Raw genomic sequence first — 23,787 nt, 5'->3', positions numbered from 1 at the left:
AGATGGGGACCTTGACTACTTCTATTTTGGATGACAGAGTCCTTTTCCCAGGTGGAAAAAGGTCTAGAAACATATTTAAGGTTTTTTTTGTTTTGTTTTGTTTCACATATATATACACCTTCTTTAAATAGTTGCAATGTCTGATCTCCTTATAATTTGATATTAACTAATAGTTGGTATAGTAGTAGTATAGTAGTAGTAACTTGTCCTAAGACCAGGTTTTCAGAAAACAGGAAGAATGTCACAAACACTATGGTCCCTAAAAGTCTAAAGACTCCAGTTGTAGAACTCCTGACATTGATAATTACTGCAAACCGATAAATAAGTATCAATTGTTAATTTATGGGTAATAATACTTTCAATCCCTGAAGTAAATTTTAAAAATTCAATAGAGGGGAGTCTGGGGGGCTTAGTCAGTTAAGCATCTGAATCTTGATTTCAGCTCAAGTCATTATCTCATGGTTTGTGGTATGGAGCCACACATCGGGCTCCATGCTAGCAGTGCAGAGCCTGCTTGGGATTCTCTCCCTCCCTTTCTCTCTCTGCCCTTCCCCTGTGCACATGCTCTCTCTCTCTCAATAAATAAATAAATAAATAAATAAGCATTAAAAAATCCAAGAGAAAAATTAGACGGGGTGAAACATGCATTTTTTTCAAGATTTTACACATTACAATGTAAATTTCTATAATGTATTCCTTCAACAAATAATTTTGGTTATCTATGACATTATAGATGTCATGCAGACATACTTGCCTTGCATAAGTCTACATACAGTGTGTGTGTGTGTGTGTGTGTGTGTGTATAATAACTACACATAGTCTATATAGTTACTTAGGAAAATAAAGATATCTACCTAAAAATAATCCATCAGATATTTTCATTATAAATGATATCACCTGCAAAGCAGAGCCTATTAGACATAATTGCTCTTCTTTTTGTGTAGAAAATGTTACTCTAAGGTCATTCTTCCAGTTCTAAAGTAGAAGGATCTGTACAATATCTGGGATCACTTCCACTACTTAATTTTAGTCCTTTTTTAATTCCTGGACTTTCTACTAACATTGAATGTGGCTACCTTCCTTAATCTCTTACCACTTTGATGCTGAAAAGAAATCTTCCACAAATACTATTTTCCTTTTCATACAACTATTCAAAATTTCTCTATAGCTCCTTAAAAATAAAGGCTAACATTTACCAAGTGTGCTATATGCCAGGCACTACTATAAAATGCTTCTGTCTTGCAGTTAGTTTGGCTTTACGACTAGTTACATCCAGTGGAATATGAGAGAAATGATCAATGCCACCTTTTTAGAAGTATGTTTATTTTGCGAGAGAGAAAGCGTGAGTGGGAGAGGGGCAGAGGGCAAGGGAGAGAGAGAGAATCAAGCAAGTTCCACACTGTCAGTGCAAAGCCTGATGCAGGGCTCGAGCTCACAACCACGAGATCATGACCTGAGCCGAAGTCAGATGCTTAACTGACTGAGCCACCCAGGCGCCCTAACCAATGCTACTTTTGAAAGCAGAGCAGTTAAATATCAGATGTGCTTTCCCTGTGGTCTTTCCCCCTCTTTCTCACCACAATCTATTATCTAAAAATGTCAGATTACATTGAAGTTACATGACACAGAGCCACAAAAGGGAAGCATCCTGAGTTTCCACGTCTGCTTAGATTAGACAGGATGAACTCAAATCAGATGCAATATAAACCAAAAATAAGCTTCTATTGTATTAAACCACACAGATTTCTGGGTTTGCTGTTGTGTGGTACAACCTCTATTACCTTAATGAACAAATCCTGAGGTAGCTACTATTATTATACCCATTCTATAGATGAAGACACTGAGACATAGGACGATTAAGCAACTTGTGCAAGGCAAACAGCTAGGAAGTGGTGGAACTAGATATGCACCCGAGCAGTTTACTCACAGCACCTACATGTACACCCAGTATGCTAATAGGTCTCTCCATGACCACAGGATAAAGAAGACACTTTATCCGAGCATACAAGGCCGTTTACAATCTGGTAGCAATATATCATATGAAACAGTAAAGCAAGTATTTAAATTCCAGGCTTTAGAACTCAAAACCCTTCTCTGACATTTACAGAACTGAACAAATCACAAGGCATCTAAGCTTCAGTAAATACTCCCATAAAATCAGAATGATAATTACAGAACTCAGCTGAGTTGCTGTGAAGTAATATGTGTAGGTATTTAGCCCATTCCCTGACCCATTGTAAATGTATATACTTGATTTCTTATTTACTTCCAAAAGTATTTTCCACTATATCTACGTTACACCTGAATAGACCAGAGCCTAATCCCGCCTTTCATATTCCCTCATTTTCTTGGATATTTCCTCCAGCGGAAGTGCTTTTTTTTTCTTTTAACTTGATTTTAAATATTACTAAAATTCTGAGGTTTAATCCAAAGTCTGCCTCTTCAGCAAAGGTAGTTTTCCTGGTCACTCTAAATTAGGGTGGGATTTCTAAAGCATATCCGTTGCCTACAACAATCATCTGACATGTGGATTAGGTACTGAAATCTAAGTGTTAAAAAGCACAACTGAAGTCAGGTTGTTTGAGTCCTGGCTCTTCCAGTGGCTAGTTGTGTAAACTTGGGCAAGTTATTTAGCCCTTTTGTGATTCTGTTTCCCTACCTGTAAAATGGGGACACTAGGTAGCTATTTTATTATACATTGTATTAAATGGGCACAAAGTAAATGCTATAACAATGTTTGTTATCATTATTAGTTTTCATGGCTATCATTTTTTGCATATATTTTATATCCCTATAAAGATTATAAACATGGTTTGAAATCATGGACTATATAGAATTTCCTTTAGAGAGTCCAAAATGTTAGAACATTGGTTGGATATAGTAGGCATACACTAAATATTTGGTGACTTAGTGAGACACCATAGTGTGGTTAGCCTAGACATGGAAAATAGTAGACTTCTGTATGCTTACCATGTTCTAGAAATTATTCTCAACAAAATATGTGTATTGTTCCATTCAATTACCATAACTACCCCATAAGATAGGTACTATTATTATCCTTATTTTACCAGTGAGGATTTGGAGACATAGGAAAGTTGTTACTTGTCCAGGACCACATGGTATGAGGCAAGAACAGGATGCCCTTGTTTAAAAATACAGTGATTCCAAAGTTTAGCGTGCATCAAATCATCCAAAGGGCTTGTTGAAGCACACATTAATAAACATCATCCCCTAGGTCCTTCTGATTAAGTGGGTCTGGACAGTGTCCAAGATTTTTCATTTCTAAAAGTTTCCAAGTGATGATGAAGTTTCTCACCTAGGGATGTATCTTCAAAAACCACTTCAATGGGTTGTCCTCTCTCCTCTATAGTACACAGCTTAAATTGCACTTGGAAAAATATATTTCTAAAGTAGAAGTTGGCAAGTTCTGTTCTAAAACATGTAAAACATATCAGGTTTCCCTAAAAAATGGTATAGCATTAGAAATTAATGTGGAAACAGAGCTTTAAAGAATGTAGATAAACAGATTTACTGCAAAGATAACTCTTCTGTAATAAATGAACTATCAACAAGTAGCAAATTACACAGGTGTTTGACTTGATATAAAATGCTATTTTCTTAACCAAAGACCAATTAACAAATTCACAGAATCAATACATGTGAAAGAGGGTGTCACAGGTGTGCAGTGGCCTCAGACAAGGGAGGGAAAGAGATTACTTCCTAGACTTTCTTAACCTGTTCTACAAGTGGATTAAGTCAGATATAGGAATTTTAAGCATGACCAGATCATTGGTTTTCCTGTAAGGTATACTCCGTTGGAAGTCATCAGAACAAGGATCTTCCAGGCTATGGCCACACATCATAGGAAAATCGAATCAGAACAGTCAACTGCTTATGCCCTAGGATTGGATGCCACAACCTTTTTTTTTAATTATTCACTCCTTTTTGTCTATATTTTATTCATAAATGCTGTATTTTCACTACCTGATCAAATTGATAAGATTTACATATTTGATCTAAACTCTGAGTATACTGAAATGGGTTTTCTACCAAAATTTCAGTAAATATTTGCCTTTCTCTATACTTAGTGTGTTGTCAAACTTATCTTGCTAAATTAGGCTACAAGCCTTGTCTATTCTTACCTTGTTCTGTTTTGATGTACCCATGACTTGATATGATACAAATGTCAAATGTACAATAAACCATGTTAAACCATCTTACAAATACACACTGCTAGACATACAAAAGACAAGAATTTAGATCAGAATCATCACCAGTACTAGAAAAGTGAGCATTTTCAAAGCTTTTCAGAATTCTGGGATTTAATTCAATTGGATCTGGGTAAATGAAAAATGATCTGAGGGTGTATGAGAAAAAAACCATGTAAGCCAAGGGCAGGAATCAGTGGGAAAGAAAAAGTAGAAAAAATTACAAGAATGTATATAAAGCTGGGAGTAATTCCTGTCAGCAAAAATTGAAAGGATGTATATAAGAAGCAGTAGGGAAAATACTCAGGAAGTCAGTGCCATAGCAGTAGAGCTAAATTGGCACCAGTCAAAAGATTTCTTTGAGACTTCCCTAACAGACACTAAAAGCAAGCTTTAAAAGCATCTCCCTAATTTAACATAGCTGTTACATGTCAGAAACAAAATAGATGTTATCTAAAAAAACCGAACAAAATTAAGAAATCAACAGTATAAAATTTAAGACGTCCAGAATACCACCAAAATGATGAAGCATGCAAGAAGCAGGGAAATATGACCCAAAATTGGGGTGAAAGTCAACAAAAATAGGCCCCAAAATGACATGGATGATGAAACTAGCAGATAAGGATTTTAAAACAGCTATTATAAATATTCTCCATATGTTCAAGATGATTCAGGAAAACATCATGAGTATGATTAGGAGAGAAACTGCAAATGTTAAAAAAAATAAATGAAACTTCTAGGATGAAAACCACAGTATCTGAACTCTGAACTGATTAATTCTGGACTTTAATATCAAAATAGATATATAAGAAGAAAATATCAGAGAACTTGAAGATATAGCAATAACTGTTAAGAGTGAAGTACAAACAGAAAAAAGTGTAATATATATATATGTATGTATATATACACAGACACCATACATCATGAACAGAGCAATAGCAACTTCTAGAATATATCAAGTGGCCAAATATTGGTAAAATTGGAGTCCTAGTAGGACAAGATGGGGGGAGGCAGAAAAAATATTTGAAAAAATAATGGCCAAAAAATTTCTAAATTTTATGAGAACTACAAATTCATCAGATTCAAGAGGTTCAACAGATCTCATGCACACGCACACAAGCAGGGGAGGGGCAGGAGAGAGAATCTTAAGCACGCTCCACACTGAGCATGGAGCCCCACACAGGGCTTGATCTTACAACCCTGAGATCATGACCTGAGCCAAAATTAAGAGTCAAACTCTTAACTGACTGAGCCACCCAGAGGCCCTGATTCAATAGCTCTTAAGAAAAATAATCTACATAAAACCACAGCAAAATACATTATAATCAAATTGCTGAAAACCATGATAGAAAAATCTTAGAAATCTCCAGAGAGAATGTTGGCAGACTTCTCATCAGAAAAAAATGAAAGCCATAAGAGTGGAGAGACTTTTTTAAAGAACTGGAGGAGGTGACTGACTCCAAAGGGGCACTAGGCAATTTTTTAAGGTGGTAAAAATGTTTAATGTCTTGATTGTGGTGGTTTGTACACCATACTCATACTTCTAAATAAAATTGATGAAGTTTGTCATATGAAAATTATCTCAAAAAAGCTCATCATGAAAAAAGATGTTGGTCAGTTTTGAGGGAAATGGTATTAGCATAATATGAGAGTTTCAAATTAGGGAAACTTTTTTATAAAAAAAAATCCATTCTAAAAAATTATAAAATATTTTTCTTCTATTAGGTCTAGGTACTGCAATATTTTAAAGAGAGGTATGAATTCACATATCTTATAATCTGTACTTTAACAGGCACCAAATTTCTCTTTTAAGAAAATAAAATCAAATTACTGGGAGAAAAAAATAATTTTAATTAGCAAGTTATGTGATTTAGATAACTTATAAAAAGTCATTCCCAATAAAAATGTGTTTTCTATAAAGACAAGACCCAAGTGAACATCATACTAAAATTGTCACATAATTAATGGTATGGATCAAAATAATCATTTTAAATTTGCATTATTTCACACATGTGCAAAAACATTATTGTAGGTTGAAGATATTTCTAAAACTAATTTTACAAAAAAATGTCTTGTTTTGAATAACTTTTAAATTATTTTTATTAACTTTTTCCAAGAAATTAATAGGCACAGAGAAATTTTCATCACACTGTTTTCTGTAACTATAATAAAGTACATAATAGGGTGCAACAATGTTTCTTACCTCCAGTTTACTTCTTGAAGAAGTGGGTTTCCAGTGAGAGACAATTCGTGGAGAGAATAGCATGCATTAAACCACTTAATGGCACTTGTAAGATCTACAGAAAATAAAAAATAAAAACCATTATGAAAGGTAATACAGAGAAAGAACAATAATCATTTATAAATGACAATTTATTTATTGGTTAGGTAATAAAGGAAAGCAACAAAAATTATTTATTCTGCAGAATACAGTGTGCTTTTAAAAAGAGGCTGTATTAAGAATACAGACTCCACTGTTAGAATACATATTTTTCCCACAATTGCTTTGTGATTCAGGCTCATACCTCTTACTGGGTGAGGGTTAAATGAGATCATGTGTATAAAGAATTTAGAACAGTTTGTGCCAGATTGTTATCACAAAATCTAAAGAAGTTAAATCTAAAGTAATAAGTGGTAAAATTGAACACATACCTAAAGAGAATTACATGAAGTTTTTTTTACTTTCAAAAGTAAGAAGAGTAAGTCAATCCAGGGTATATTACAGAAGAATTTATATAAAATTGCTCTCCCACAGATAATCAGAAAACTGGACAATACATATGAAGTACCTGTTTTTAAGCCTGCCTCTCAGAGATGGGAAACATATATGGTGCATCTACACTCACAGTGGTTTTCCATCTGAAAGCAGCTTACCACTTCAGAATAGTAGAGACCAAATGAAGAAGCTCTTTTGCTGAGTGAGGAGGCAAAGATTAGAACTGAAGTTGGAATTTATGATGAAAAGTACTGAGAAGAAGCTGTGTATATATACATGTTATAGGGAGGAAATTGGGGAAAGAAGTCTATGTGAGAATTCACCACAGGTCTGTGGGCAAGTACACGGTGTCATACACACAGGGAAAGACTGAAAAACCTAGCAGAGATCACCAGCTGTAAGGCTAAGAGCTGCATGATGACACTAAGTTCATGCATCAGTGAAAGACACTGGAGTCTCAGCCCAGCCAAAATGAGACCTAACTGAGTATCTCAGAGAGTGTGCGGTAGGAGTGAACACAATGCCTTGGGGTAGGGGCATGCACTAAGAGTTGAAAACTAAAATGGCTTGTCCTAAAAGAGAATGAAATTAAAGCAGAAAAAAAATATATCCATAAATGCTTTAACTGCCTACTGGAACTGAAGTTAACTCCGTTTAAAAGGAAGGCAACAATATCCAGACTCACTAAACTGGATTATGTAAAATGTCCAACATACAGTTAAAAATTACTAGACATATCAGACAAAACAGAGTTTACTTCAGATAAAACACACTTTTTTACAAATTTTTTAATGTTTATTTATTTTTGAGAGAGACAGAGAGACAGAGCTTGAGGGGAAGGGCCAGATAGAGAGGGAGACACAGAATCTGAAGCAGCTCCAGGCTCCGAGCTGTCAGCACAGAGCCCGATGAGGGGCTAGAACTCACAAACTATGAGATCGTGACTTGAGCTGAAGTTGGATGCTTAACTGACTAAGCCACCCAGGCACGCCTAGACAAAACACACTTTAAAACAGAGAATGTAATGAGAGACAAAGAAGAGTGTTACATAATGATAAAAAGGGTCAATCCAACATGAGGATGCAACATTGTAAATATTTATGTGGCCAACACAAAAACATCTACATACTTAAAGAAAATATTGACAGCCTTAAAGAGAGAAATAGACAGCAACACAATAATCATAGGGGACTTTAATATTCCACTTACATCAAAGAATCGATTATCCAGATAGAAAATCAAAAAGGAAACATCAGCCTTAAACAACATGTTAGACCAGATGGACTTAACAGATGTTTATAGAACATTCCACTCAAAAGCAACAGAATACACATTCTTCTCAAGTGCACATGAAACACCAAGATAGATTATATGTTAGGCAATGAAACAAGTCTTAATAAATTTAAGAGGACTGAAACCATATCAAGCATCTTTTCTGACACGATGATATGGAACTAGAAATCTATCACAAGAATAAAATGAAATTCACAAATATGTGGAGATTAAACATCATGCTACCAGGGCGCTTGGGTAGCTCAGTTGGTTGAGTAGCTGACTTTGGCTCAGGTCATGATCTCACGGCTCAAAGGCTCATGGGTTGGAGCCCCACATCAGGCTCTGTGCTGACACCTCAGGACCTGGAGCCTGCTTCCAATTCTGTGTTTCCCTCACTCTCTGCCCTTCCCCTGCTTGTGTTCTGTCTCTCTCTCTCTCAAAAATAAATAAACATTAAAAAATTAAAAAAATAAATAAACATCCTGCTACTAAACAACCAATGTTTCAAAGAGGAAATCAAGAGAAATTTAAAAAATACCTTGAGACAAATGAAAATGAAACATACTAAAATTTATGGGATACAGCAAAAGAAGTTTGAAGAGGGAAGATAAAATGGATAAATGCTACTGCAAAAAATAAGAAAAGTCTCAAATAAACAACATAACTTTACACCCCAAGGCACCAGAAAAAGAAGGAAGGCCAAAGTTATTAGAAGGAAGAAAATAACAAAGATTGGAGCAAAAATAAACGAAATAAAAAACAGACAATAGAAAAGATCAATACAACTAAGAGCTGATTCTTTGAAAAGATAAACAAAATTGGCAAACCTTTAGCTGGACTCACTAGAAGGAGGAGGACTCAAATAAATAGAATCAAAAATCAAAGAAATGTTACAACTGATACCACAGAAATACAAAGGATCATAACAGACTACTAGGAACAATTATATGCCAACAAACTGGGACAATCTAAAAGAAATGGATACATTCCTAAAAACATACAACCCACCAAGACTGAATCATCATGAATTAGAAAATCTGAACAGATCAATTACTAGTAAGATGACTGAATCAGTAATCAAAAACCTCCCAACGAACAAAAGTCCAAGATCCAACAGCTTCACTGGTGAATTCTATAAAACATTCACAAAAGAATACATACTAATCCTTCTTAATCTCTTACAAAGACTAGAAGAGTAGGGAATTCTTCCAAACTCATTTTATGAAGTTAGCATTACCCTGATACCAAAATTAGACAAGAGCACCACAGGAAAATCATAAGCCAATATTCCTGATAAACATAGATATGAAAAATTCTCAGCAAAATATTATCAAACTCATAATAGCAAACTAAATTATCAATAATATATTAAAAACTAATATATCATGATCAGGTGGGATTTATCAACAATCACCAGTCAATGTAACATACCACATCAACAAAATGAAGGATAAAATCATATGATCATCTCAAAGGATGCAGAAAAAGCACTTGACAAAATTCAATATTCACTTATAATACAAATGCTCAAAAAGTGGGTATAGAAGGAATGTACCTGAACATAATAAAGACCATATAGAATAACCCCACAGCTAACATCATTCTTAATGGTGAAAAGATGAAGCTTTTCCTCTAAGATCAGGAATAAGACACAGATGCCCACTCTCACAACTTTATTCTACACAGTTTTGGACGTCCTAGCTAGAGCAACTATTCAGGAAAATAAAATAAAAGGCATCCAAATTGGAAAGGAAGGAGTAAAACTGAAGCTATTTGATGACATGATGACATGATATATATATAGAAAACCCTTAAGACTTGATCAAAAAACTGTTAGATCTAATAAACAAATTCACTAATGTTGCAGGATGCACAATCAATACACAAAGACCTATTGGGTTTCTTTACAGTAGTAATAGGGCATCAGAAAAAGAAATTAAGAACACAATCCCTTTATAATTCCATGAAAAGAATAAAATACCTAGAAATAAACTTAACCAAAGTGGTGAAAGATCTATATATTGAAAACTGTAAGACACTAATGAAGGAATCAAGGAAGAACAAATAAATAGAAAGACATGCCACGCAATAGGCCAGAAGAAGTAATACTGTTAAAATGTCCATAACACCCAAAGCAATACACAGGTTCAATGCAATCCCTATCAAAATCCCACTGGCATTTTTCACAGACATAAAACAAACAATCCTAAAATTTATATTGAACCACAAAAGACCCTGAATACCCAAAGTAATTTTTTTTAAGATTATTTAGTTATTTTGAGAGAGAGAGAGAAGGAGGCAGGCAGAAAGAGGGAAAGAGAGAATCCCAAGCAGGCTCTGTGCTGTCAGTGCAGAGCCCAATGCAGGGGCTGGCTCAATGTCACGAGCTATGAGATCATCATGACCTGAGCCAAGATCAAGAGTCAAACACATAACTGACTGAGCCATCCAGGTGCCCAACAATCTTTTTCTTTTTAAGTTTATTTATTTATTTTGAAAGAGAGAGAGAGAGAGAGAGAGAGAGAGAGAGTACAAGTAAGTGGAGGAGGGTAGAAAGAGAAGGAGAGAGAGAAAACCAAGTAGGCTCCACGTTGAGCATGGAGCCCAACACAAGGCTCGATCCCACAACTGTGAGTTCATGACCTGAGCCATGATTCCCCCCAACTACCCAAAGCAATCTTGAGAAAGAATGAAGTTGGAGGCATCATGCTCCTTTATTTCAAACTATATTACAAACCTACAGCAACTAAAATTTAGTATAGTATTGGAATAAAAACAGACATACAGATCAACAGAAGAGAAACTCCAGAAATAACCCTACCCATATATGTTTAATTAACTTATGACAAAGGAGCCAAGAATATACATTGGGGAAAGTACAGTCTCTTCAATAAGTGATGTTGGGAAAACTGGACAGTCATATTCAAAGAATGAATTGATTATTGTCTTACACCATACACAAAAATTATCTCAAACTGGATTGAAGACTTAAACATAAGACCTGAAACCATAAATCTCCTAGAAGAAAACATAGGTGGTAAACTCCTTGACATGGGTCTTGGTGATGATGTTTTTAATCTAACACCAAAACAAAATGCAATTAAAGCAAAATAAACAAGTGGAACCATATCAAATTAAAAGCTTCTGAACAGCAAAGGAAACCTAGCCGAAATGAAAAGGCAACTTATTGAATGGGATAAAATACTTGCAAATTACATGTCTGATAATTATCTAATATCCAAAATTAATACAGAACTCATACAACTCAATGGCAAAAAAACCTAATCTGATTAAAAAATGGGCAGATGACCTGAATAGACATTTTTTCAAAGATGGCAAAATGATAGCCAACAGGCATATGAAAAGATGCTCAACATCATTAATTATAAGCAAAATACAAATCCCAATCACAATGGGATCTCACCTCACGTCTGTTAAAACAGCTATTACCAAAAATATAAGAAATAACCAGTGTTGCAAGGATGTGGAGAGAAGGGAACCCTCTCACACTGTAAATGTGTGAATGTAAATGGTGCAACTGCTATATAAAACAGTATAGAGTTCCTCAAAAAAAGTAAAAAAAGAACTATGTTATGATACAGCAATTCTACTTCAGGATATTTTATTTTTTAAAAAATAACCCACTAACTTGAAAATATACATGCACCCCATGCACCCCTATGTTCATTACAACATTATTTGCAATAGTGAAGGTATGTACCCATCCTAAGCGTCCAATGATGCATGAATGGATAAAATAATTGTGGTATATAGATCTACAATGGACTATTATTCAGCCATAAAAAAAAATGGAATCTTCTCCTTTATGACAACATGAACAGATCTCAAGGGCATTAAGCTAAGTGGAATAAGTCAGAAAAAGACAAATGACATATGATCTCTCTCATATGTGGAATCTAAAACAAAAACAAAAACAAAAACACAAAACAAATGAACAAAAAAGGCTCAGACCCGGGGTGGGGGTGGAAGAAAGGGATGAATTCTTTTTTTGTTTGTTTAAATAAATTGAAAAAAAAATCCTTTGAAAGATATATGTTTATCATGTAAATTCCTGTCACCTCCAAAATCAAAGGATAACATTTTAGCACCAAAAAGAACTGTTTAGAGAAAGATGAGTCTGTAGGATCAGAATTTGGAAGAAAAGCTCTAGTTCTAGTTCACACTGTATGTCCCAGTTATATAGGAATTACCACATATTCTTGCAACCATATACCCTTTGCCATGATACTCAACATATCTATCCATACTCTCTGGAACTGTTCTATGTACATAACTGTACAGATCTGTTTGAACGATTTATTGTTTTAGTCATTTCAAAGTTTTCCCAGTGATCAGCTAACAGAGCTGAAGTTGCCCTTGGTAATATGGCTGTTTTTGTTCTCTAATATATTAAGTTTCTCATTTTCAAAACTACCACCTCCATCACCTGAGTGGACTGTTGCCCTGTGGAAGCTAATTTTGTCCAGAGAGAAAAGGAAAGGCCTTGAGAAAAGAAGCCTTCGGGACCCAGCAGCCTGATCTGTGAAGAACATCTGGGGGCCAAGGCTGCACTACCATAATAGGAAGGAGATGGGGGTGTAGTACAAGCCAAGGTCAGAGATGACTCCACTCTTCATCTGCTTGTATACGCACAGAATACTTTTATTGTACATTGAACAGCTAGTAACTTTGGTTGCTGCTGGGGAAGCAAGGCTAAGGAGACTTTTCCTCAATTCCTTTTTTAGCATCTTGATCCATATGTTGCTTTTCTCAAATTTTTAATTAAATAAAACACCTCATAAAAATTACTAAATACATAAGGAAATAGGAAATATTATTTATCATTAGATCAGTTAATAAAGAAAAGCAGTTAATAGAAACTCATCCCAAAGTCAAAGGTAAATCAAAATTTTTGACAGACACCAAAGTAATTCAATGATGAAAAAAGGTTGATTAACAAATGTTGATGGAACAACTGGATATCCATATTAAAAACTAAATTCATTTTCTATTTTGTATCATTCATAGAAAATATTTTGATATGGATCATAGACCTAAAGGTAAAAACTGAGAGTACAAAATTTCTATAAGAAAGCAAGAAAGTATATAAAATCATCTTCTCAAATTGGAGGCAGAAAAATATTACACGGACATAGAAAACAATAACTATTAAAAATAATAAATTAAATTTCATCAAAATTTAAAACTTCTCCTCACCTGAAAATATCATTAATAAAAATTCATAGTTAAAAGACCAGGAGAAAATATTACAAAATATATATCTGACAAAGAATTATATCCAGAATATATAAAAAGCTTATACATAAGAAAAACACAAATAACCAAATTTTAAAAATGCTAAGACATTTGAATGGACACAAAAGAATATACAAAAATAATCAATAAATGAATGAAAAAAGCCTTAATATCATTATTCATCATGGAAATGTAAACTAAAACCATAATGAGATAATACAATGAAATATTAAAGATCCTCCAGAATGGAGCAGTTGAAAACCCAGTACATTACTGGTGTAAAATGTTACAACTACTTTGGCAAACAGTTTTTTCAGTTTCTTCTAAAGAGAAACATACACATACTATATTATCCAGCAATTACACTCTGATATACTTATCCCACAGAAATGAAAACATATGTCTACAGAAAGATTTATATAAGAATTTCCCCAGGAAATTCTATAATGATCATGGTAGCCCCAAACCACAAACTATTAAAATATCAATCAACAGGAAAATGGACAAAGTATGATACATTCATACAATAGACTACACTTCAGCCAAAGGAAAAAAAAAAGAAAGAAAGAACAGACCACAGATATGGTGGAATGTCGCAAGAATGTTAAGAAAGCTGGAGGCAAAAGAGAACATACTGTTTGAGGACATTAATATATAGGATAGTCAAGTTAACCTATGGTGTCAAATTTAGAACTATTGTTGTCTCCGTGAGGGGAATGGGGATGGGGAAATTTGGGGAGGTATTAATCAACTAAATCAGTTGATCATTCTTTAATGAATTTTTAATTGGTGTTTGCTTTATAAATGTTAGGAGCCAACAAATTAGACAAATTTGTTTATTTATCTTCATTAGGTTATATTTTTCATAGGTAAAAGATATATGAATTTCAAATAAAAATACAATTGTGATATTTGCCAGGTCTATCAGAAAGATACAGGAATTATGATTTTAAAAGTGGAAGGAAATTTAATTGAATGATTTCACCATGCCTTTGAAGGAATTCAGAAATTTCCACCCAAATATACCATTCTAGCATATTGACTATTTTGAGTTTAAGGCATTTAAAACACATCAGATGCAAGTATACTGTGACCTTCCTTCGTTTCCTTAGAAGAGATGAAATTCCTAAATGAAAGATATCCTCCCTATACTAAAAGAAACACTTTTTTTTTAAGTTTATTTATTTTGAGAGACAGACAAAGCACAAGTCAGGGAGGGGCAGAGCGAGAGGGAGGGAGAGAGAGAGAAAGAGAGAGAGAGAGAGAGAGAGAGAGAGAGAGAGAGAGAGAGAATCCCAAACAGCCTCCACACAGTCAGCACAGAGCCCAATGTGAGCTCAAACTCATGAAACTGTGATATCATGAGCTAAGCTGAAGTCAGACACTTAACAGAACGAGCCACCCAGGTGCTCCTAAAAGAGACATTCTTATCAAAAGGATAGGAGGGAGAAGCCAAGAGAAATGCCTACAACCAAACTTTTAAAACAACAACAACAACAACAACAACAACAACAACAACAACAACAACAAAAACACATTACAACATTGTATCCTTTGCTTCTAAATCTGTCTTGTGTCAGTTTACTTCTTAGGCCTACTCTAAAATCGTAAAAGGATACAGGAGAAATTTTTCCTCCTCTACACCTTATTGTATAGATATGTTATTTGTAAATACCATTAACACATCTATCCAAAACCATTCCTTACCACATTTAGAAAAGAAACTCAAAAGCTTATTATGTACTTTTTAGAAATTATATATTATTCTAAACTTACCAGAAAGACAATTGTTGCTGACATCTAGTTTTTCCAAAGAAACAAAATGAAAAAGTGGTATGATTTTTGTCAAGCTGGAAACAAAGAAATAGAATTCATAAAAATTTAAATTGGAATGTCCTTATTATGACATAACCACATAATAACGTATTAATATAACACAATTATGTGATAATATGCAATTGTATATGATTACATATACATATATCATTATATATTTGTATAATAAAATACAATTATAATAACATTAAGAGTGCTAATTAAAAATGTAGTAATCATAAAATTCTAAGTATTTATTCTATAATAGAACATTTGTATTCATTTTTAAGAGAAAACACCATGTATTATCAAGTTCGATGACAAATATCATGGATTTTAATGTGTACATGTTATTTAAATAAAAATAAGTGAACTTTTTTATTATTGTTTTTGTTTGGTTTTTGTATAAAGCCAAATTTACAGAGAATTTATATTACAGATATATTTTGTCCTGGCTCAAAAACATAACTTAAACCATGAAGAGGTTACAAATATAAAAAATATTTGTTTTCACTTTTCAACAGCATAACAGATTAGAGTTACTAGTTTTGTTTGTAATTAATTTTGTTTGTTTGTTTTCCAGATCAAAAGTATTATAAGTATTGCAATTATCCAAAGTTACACTAAGGTTATTTCTAAACTAGAAATATGCATCTAAGCAACATTATAATAGAAAATGTTTTATACAGATAGAATGAACTTAAATTTGGCAGAAATATGCAAACATTTAAATTAATAATAATTATTAAGGAATTCATATTCAAATTCTAGCAATAATGAATTTTCCTCCTACATCTAAAAGTTTCTATCATTTTCTAAGATATAGTTGTCAGTAAGAACCCAAATTCAAGCCAGGAACATAAATGATATTCAAAATATTCACATCACTGGAAACAAAAGCCATGAAGAGAAAATTAATTTAGTTTGATTTGCATTTCCAACTAAGACAAGTCTACAGTTTAGTCTGTAACACAAAACCACATTACCATAGCTATTTAGAAATAAAAATTAAGCCAGCTTTTCTAAATCTTTAAACAACAGAAAAATTCCTTTGTTTGAAATATATTCTCATTACAAACACAAGTCTCCTGAACTAATCTTCCGTATAAATGTCAGAACTCCGTAACAGTTCAAAATATGCCTCGACTAACAGAATATTTCTGGTACAAAAGAAAAAAAAAGTATGTATTAATTTCCACTTCTTTTCTTTTCTTGTTTTTTATACTGTCCTTCCAGTTGTCCTGGCAGACATTTTTACATCTTTATTTCTACTATCTCCTTGTCATGAAAAAAAATCTATTATTCTAAGGTCAGAATCTTATAGAATAATACTGTGACTAGAAGCCTCATGGGGTCTGGCACAAAACTAACCCTTGTTCTGACCTTGACTCCTTTCTTGTACTATCCTGTTCTGCATTAGCAGAGAGACAGAAGATACTACCGATGAAAAAAACAGACTAAATATGAGATTGGAAAAAGTTCTCTCTGACTGTAGCTAAACCTAAATACAATATTACTATTTATGTTAAGCCTATACAACACCACTTCTTACATACAATTTCCAGGAGGAAAGAAAATCCAAGATAATAAAAGAAAGAGTGATAAAATGTTGGCCATTACATTTATATATACACTTCATTATTTGTACATATATTCCTAAATAGTCAAATTTATGAAATGTCACATGTACAATGAAAAGGAAGGAAGGAAGGAAGGAAGGATGGAAGGAAGGAAGGAAGGGAAGAAGGAAGGAAGGAAGGGAGGGAGGGAGGGAGGGAGGGAGGAAAGAAGGGAAGGAGGAAGGATGGAAAGAAGGAAGGGAGGAAGGGAGGGAGGGAAAACAACCTAAAACTTTGTTGCTACATAATTAGTGGATTTAAGTCCTAGTTTTATGATTTTCCTACTCAGCACGTTTTGGATCATTATCATTACAAGCAGGAAGTTTAAGTTCCTCAATATAATTCTAATGAATGTATTTATCAACAAGAAAATTCTTACTTGTTTTGTACCTTTAATAAATTTCTAATACTAAATCTTTGTTCTTCTACTAAAAGGGTTTTGAAAGATTAACAGATAATGAGTTTTATTCTTTTTTTTCAGACTATTTCATGTTTTTAACCAGTAAGTTATATGGTAAAGTGTAGGTAACATATAGGTTATATGAAGACTTCCAGTAAAATAACCAATAAAGTCTTAGAATTAAAAATAAAATTCTCTTTTCAAAAATCAATGCAAGTAAAGAAATATTGGTTTGACTGAATATTTTTATAATATTAAAACTTTATCTTTTCAGATAACCATGCTTTTAGAATTCTGTTCTTTTTCTTTTTTAAAAGTTTTAATCAAGAAAACTGATTATTCATTCACCTTTATGACTATTCATTAGGATGGTAGAAACCTAATAGTGGAATTCTTTTTTCAAACTTCTAGAACTTTTCCTTTTACTGACATTTTGTGTATATTTTTTCCAAGAAAATTCAAACCAGAAAGACAAAGGACATTAGTGAAAACCTAATACCATTTGACCTTGTCACATTAGCCCTGGGCATAAAAAAGATATAAATTTCAAAGACGACAAAAAGCAAAAGATTTGTACAATGAGCAGCCAATGGGTAATAGTTTCCACTTTCTGCTCCTACTTAGAGTCTCACTGGAAGTAGAAAGACTTATGAAGCCGGGAGTCTTCCAGTTAGGACTCCGCTGAGTCAAACTTAAAACAGTCATATGTCCTAATGAAAATTTAAAACAGAAGTCAAGATGAAACATGTATTTCAAACAATATGTACTAAGTATCATTCCTTATTGTATTTCATTTGTTGGGGGGGGAAAGCATATGGACACATAATTTCTTCCTTGTGGTGAAAATATCAAAAATTTAGAGAAAAATATATACAATTTAAAAGACACACCAATCACAAATCCAAATATCGCATTTATAAAACTCTTCTCAGATTTGCAAAATATATTGACATACATTTTCCTTTTAGATCATCATTAGAATCCCATGAAATAGGTAAGGTAGGTATTACTACCTCTTTTATATGTAAAAAAAAACTCAGGCTCAGGCAGTAAGAAGAGAATTGCTCAAGGTCAACTGACAGGTAAGTTGTAGGTTCAGAATTCAAACCCAGATCAGCTGCCCTTGAGTCCATTTCTATCAGTCACATCCCTGATGTCTTTAGGCCTTTTCCTTTTGTCCTTTCAGAAATGGTAGATTAAATGTGCAAAGAACTTTGAGAGAGTCATAAAGAAAAAATCAAATATGTGACAGTATTAGAAAATTCAAAAAAACATATTTATATAATAAATTTACTTATTTTTATATAGTTAAGTTCAAAAGATTAAGTTCTTTTATTGTTAAGAGTTTTTTGATGCTAAGAACATATATTACTCAGTTCTGTGTCCCCCAGAATAGCAAACACCACCACCAAATGTTATAAGGTTAAGCAAATAAATTTATAAATAAGGATTATTTGGATTAAGTATCCCAATTATTATTATCAATTCTAAAAAACATCTAGTGATCAAGTTTATATAATTCCTAGTAATAGCAGATTGATAGGTCAAAAGACTATCAGAAAGATTTCTTTGATAATCTAAATTGTCCAAAAAAGTGAAAGGCATTATTTCTCAAAAAATGTTATTGACTTGAGTATTTTTTAAACTCATTAAATATTATTTTGCTCATTGATGTGGCTTAAGATCCACTTCTATAAGATGTGTGAGGTATGTCAATTACTGAGTGATTTATTGCATATGTCCAAAGCACAGCTGAGCATTTCCATTGAAATTGTGTTTCTTACCTGGAAAATATTGTGAAGAGATCCAATGAGTTTGTGGATGGCCCACATTACTTAAACAGTGTTGTCTAAATAGAGCTGGCTCTACCATAAATGTCCTTTTAAAACCAAATCAACTTTCATATTATAGAGCTGATTAAAATAATTTGAGGGAATTTTTGAATACAGATTCAGTTTTTGCTTTACCAAACAGTGGAATAGTTTAATAGGTATATGTTAAATCATTTGGGACATACATGCTCAAAGGATGAGCACTTCTGTGGCAGAGAATGTGAGAATATTTGATGATTCTTTTAGGAGAAAAATATATATGTATTAAAATCAGGCTGTACTTGTTCACTTGTTCCTCAAGAATTGTATACCTCAAAAAAGCAATTTCTTGTTAAAGGTGGTTTCTATCCCCTACTCCATGTGACTTTGATGAACAAATTAATCACATTAGAGTGAATAGGTCTCAATGAAATATTAAGCAGAAGGAGACATACGCATATTGTACTCCTGTTTTGGTTTTAGACAGTTTTTCTCTGCAAAGATCCAGATGTTTGGTGGTTTCAAATGGATCTTCTGTGTCAGGTACCCATCTCGATTTAATGTTAAGGTATTTTTTTAAGTGTTACTTTATATCCTTAGGGAAATCGAATTTAAATCAATCTTAACAGTTACAAAAAGACATGCAAGTTGAGAGCAGATTAAAAATCATTCTTCCAGGACTTAATAAGTACCACTTGAGAGAATGAGACATCCTTCTGAATTAAATTAACTACCTCCTGCATTTTCCAAGGACTATATTCTTTACAAATATAAACAAACCTGCTCTGGGAGATTTCTACAAGTAGGTCTTTCAGAAGAAATAAAATGAGTAGGATAAGTGGCAATTAAAATTCTACTAAAATTCAAGGGTATGTCAATACATTACTTTTTCAAATCCATTAAGGTTATATTTCTAACATATATATTAATTTATTGTGATGCACTTTCACTAAATTGCTGGGAAAAACTAACAACTTTTCTACTTGTTATGAAGATCAAGCATTTACTTTAATCATTCAATGCATTTAGTGCTTAAGCAGTTTGTTTTTACCTGTTTTGAGAGATAGTCAGGTTTTGTAGTAAAGGCAACCAATATGAAGAAAGTGCTTCCACAGTTGAAATGCTATTATCATCCAAGTGCAATTCTCTTAGTAGAACATGATTCTCCAAGGATGGAAGCTATATTTAAATTTGGGTCATTAGCTAATATTAAGCAAAATATTTTGTCATTCAACAAAATTTAAAAACATAAAACCTACTAAAACTAACAACAGACATATTCTGTTAAATTCAGAGTATAATGTTATAAGAATTTTAGGATGAATTAAATTTATAAGAATTAACTTCATAATTATAATTTGATTTTTTACACAAGTTATCTCATCATAAATTTTAATTAGAATTTCTTGATAAATTGGCCCCATTTATATACTGTTATATTTTAACTGAGTAGTTACTATTTATTTTAGTGTTCTGAAAAACTTATGTTAAATTATATTTCTTTATAAAATATTCTATGTTGAACATTTTTTTTAAATAGAGAGAAGTATGTAACAGTTTTAAGTAAACTGGAAATCACATATCAATAATAGGCAAAAAAAATAAAGAAAAATTAATCAAACTTGCTTTTAAATGTACAGTTGATATTTCTATTAAAAGGAAAATGTTTCATTAATCACAGAAACCAATAATTCAAAGCAATTACCTCACTTAGATAATTTCCCTGTAACTTCAGTATTTGGAGTAATCCACACTTTTCAATACCTTCAACTTTAGTAAGATGATTATGTGAGCAATCCAGGTATATAACGGTAGGAGTATCACAAAGGCCTTTTGTGCTAATTAACTGATTGTGGTCCACAATTAGTTGCTGAAGATTTTTCAAAGATTCTAAACCACCTGAAAGAAAAATTTTCCAAGATCACTTGCATTGTACATTCTTCCAGAATTGAAAGGAGAGCTTCCATATTTTTCTAAATAATTGCATCTTTATATTTCCCAATATTTCTAGTTACAAGTGAAGACTTAGTCCATATTCCTATGAAATGTGTGTAAGTGTAAAATGTAGTATTTTTTAAACTTGTACCCAGGAGAGATATTTTTGAATGACATAGTTGTGTGCCAATTTAAAATTGAGCAAAATACTAAAAGTATACATTAACACTGAAAATTTTATTTTCAAATGACAATTGAACAAGGGAGAGATAAAAGGACTTGTTTTTTTTTTTAAATAGTTTTTAACTCAATTTCAGGGTCTTTAAAGTTTGAATCCTTACTTAAGTCTGAATATATAACATTGGAATGCCATTTTCCTACCATTGACATATCTATATTAGATTCCCAAATGATGTAGGTGCAACCATATTAACAGCAATGAAATATTAACATATTCTTCAGGTATTTCAACATTGTCACAAGTGGTCCGCTTTTAACCCAGATAGGGCTCAAACTAATATGATACTATATGAAAAATACCAAAGGAGCCTTAGACTACAGCTCAGTGCTCATAAGGAAAAAACTGAGAACGTCGTTCAAGTAAGTCATCAGGAATTAGCATTGGAAAGAAACACTGAGGAAGTCTGTAAAAGTTTCATGGAAGATATTAAAAATCTAGAAAATGTTATTTATATTGAATATTGAACTATATATGATCTCTCTATGCATCACGCTATTATATGAAATAGGCAGTTTTAAAAACTGGAAGTATGGCTTATGGTCTAAAGTAAGTACAGTTAAGCAGAATGTCTTCAGTGAGTATTACACATATGGGAGTCATTGAGGCAAAACTTTGGAGAATCAAGCTTCATTGTGATTTTCTTGTCAAACCCCAAAATATTTTTTTTAATTAAATGTTGGATTAGGCATGAGTTTTCAACCAAAAAAAAAAAAAAAACTTTATTTGATAATAAACTGAAAGGTAATCTTGAAAGAAACATCATTATGTATAAAAATAATATCTGGAATTTATGTAATAAATTTATCCTGGAGACATTTAAAGCATTAACTCAAGGTTTGTTCTTCTGATTATACCTTGTAATTTACAGAAAGAAAGGGCAGAAAGACTGCTTATATCAAAATGGAGAAATAAAAGGAAAAATCAAGTAACATTACCAAGATTTCACAAGGAAGCTTAGTCTGCATCATATTTTAAAAATATATCTAATATCAATATGTAATATATAAAATTCAGAATTATGATAAATATTGTACAAATATTTCACAGAGATATATTTTAAGAAAAACTATATATCAAAATTTCAGTATTTCTAATAGTTTAAGTCAAAATAATTTGATATTATGCATGATTATTTCTTATGAAAAGGAATATATTTTTATGCTAAAGAGTAAATTTTCTTATAATGCTAAATAAATTTTATAATATCTAAGAAAAGCAGGAAAATGCATAGAAGACCTATAGAAGAGAGAGACTGAAATTTAAATGTAGGCAGTAATCTTACATTTTTAACTGCTTATCTAGGATTATATGTACTGGTATTTTCTTGTAATGTAAAATAGCAAGCATAACTTAGAAAAATTGTCATCTGTTGTTGTTCAAGGAGTGAATTGCTCTGCCCTATAAGAAATGACTAACCATTTAAATAACAGACTAATTATATATTATCAATTCTAAGGTATTAGAAATAGTATATTACATATTCTAATAATTATATATTCGTTAAAATGTAATTTAAAGTTTGCTGAAATAGAAAATACTTTGGAATTTAGTATGTCTTATGATCACTTCTAATGAATATCAGTAAACCCACTGAAGTAGTTTAAAGGTATTCAAGGCAGAAGGAAATGCTAATAAAAATTTGTAATTGTGTAAAATAAAATTTCCTTTATCAAACATTTACACATGTTAAGCAATCTACTTCCATAAGCTTAATATTTTTAAAAGCCATGCACATTGCTCTTAAGCTTTTCAGAGCTATTCAGAAATAGAATCTTCCATTAAATCATTTAGAGTTGGGAATGCATTTGTAAAACTTTTCAAAGGTCACACAAGAAGAGAACCAAGAATGAAACATTAGTCATACACTGAGTAAAGCTAAAGGATTTGGCAGAAGCAGCCTAAAAGAAATAGGAAATAGCAGACAAAGCAGCAGAATAATTGGGAAAGAACAAGAGGAAAAAGCAAACGGAATTCTGTGATGATGACAGTGGTTACTAAAAATAAAAAAAAATAATAATATACATTTTACAATTATGAAAGGCATTTTTATTCACACTAAATTATACATGGCCAATAGTGTGAAAAGGAGTATGGAGAGGCCACTGTCTTGGCAGTCATGAAGTAGCTAAAGACTTTTGTTAGAGGCAACAATAACATAATCAAGATGGAAGTCACAGTGCAGTAGAAGTGGGGGCAAGGCATATAGACCTTTTTTTGATATTTGATTATGGAGAGAAGGTCATCTAAAGTGCTTAAAATGGCCCACAAAACCCTATATTTGAACTCATCCTCTACTACTATCCCATTATCTTGGTTCATTCTACCATGTTAACCTCATTGCTGTTCCTCAAACATGCCACACACACTTCCACCTTAGGGCTGTCTGTATATGTAAAAAGCAATATGAGAGTGTGAACATGTTAGGCTAGGAAGAATTAAGTAATGCCCACCAACTAATTTCAAACATTAAGACACCATGATTTTCAGCCAGTACACAGAGAAGGTATAATG

The 23,787-nt window shown here is 32.6% G+C and overlaps 1 protein-coding gene across 4 annotated transcripts in view; it reads right to left on the bottom strand.

Annotated features, from left to right (window-relative positions):
• Nucleotides 1–23,787, bottom strand: part of LRRIQ1 (leucine rich repeats and IQ motif containing 1) — a 208,509-nt gene that overhangs the window by 136,337 nt on the left and 48,385 nt on the right. For all 4 annotated transcript variants that reach the window (XM_078449636.2, XM_078449634.2, XM_078449635.2 and 1 more), the window contains exons 11-14: nt 20,806–20,999; nt 20,152–20,279; nt 15,232–15,305; nt 6,412–6,505 (exon numbers count right to left, since the gene is read on the bottom strand). In XM_078449636.2, the coding sequence (XP_078305762.2) occupies nt 6,412–6,505; nt 15,232–15,305; nt 20,152–20,279; nt 20,806–20,999 (490 nt within the window). The remainder of the gene's footprint in view (nt 1–6,411; nt 6,506–15,231; nt 15,306–20,151; nt 20,280–20,805; nt 21,000–23,787) is intronic.

The sequence above is a fragment of the Panthera onca genome, chromosome B4 (genome assembly GCF_046562875.1).
Source record: "Panthera onca isolate mPanOnc1 chromosome B4, mPanOnc1 haplotype 2, whole genome shotgun sequence".
NCBI lineage: Eukaryota > Metazoa > Chordata > Mammalia > Carnivora > Felidae > Panthera > Panthera onca.
This window is presented reverse-complemented; position numbering and strand designations above follow the sequence as displayed.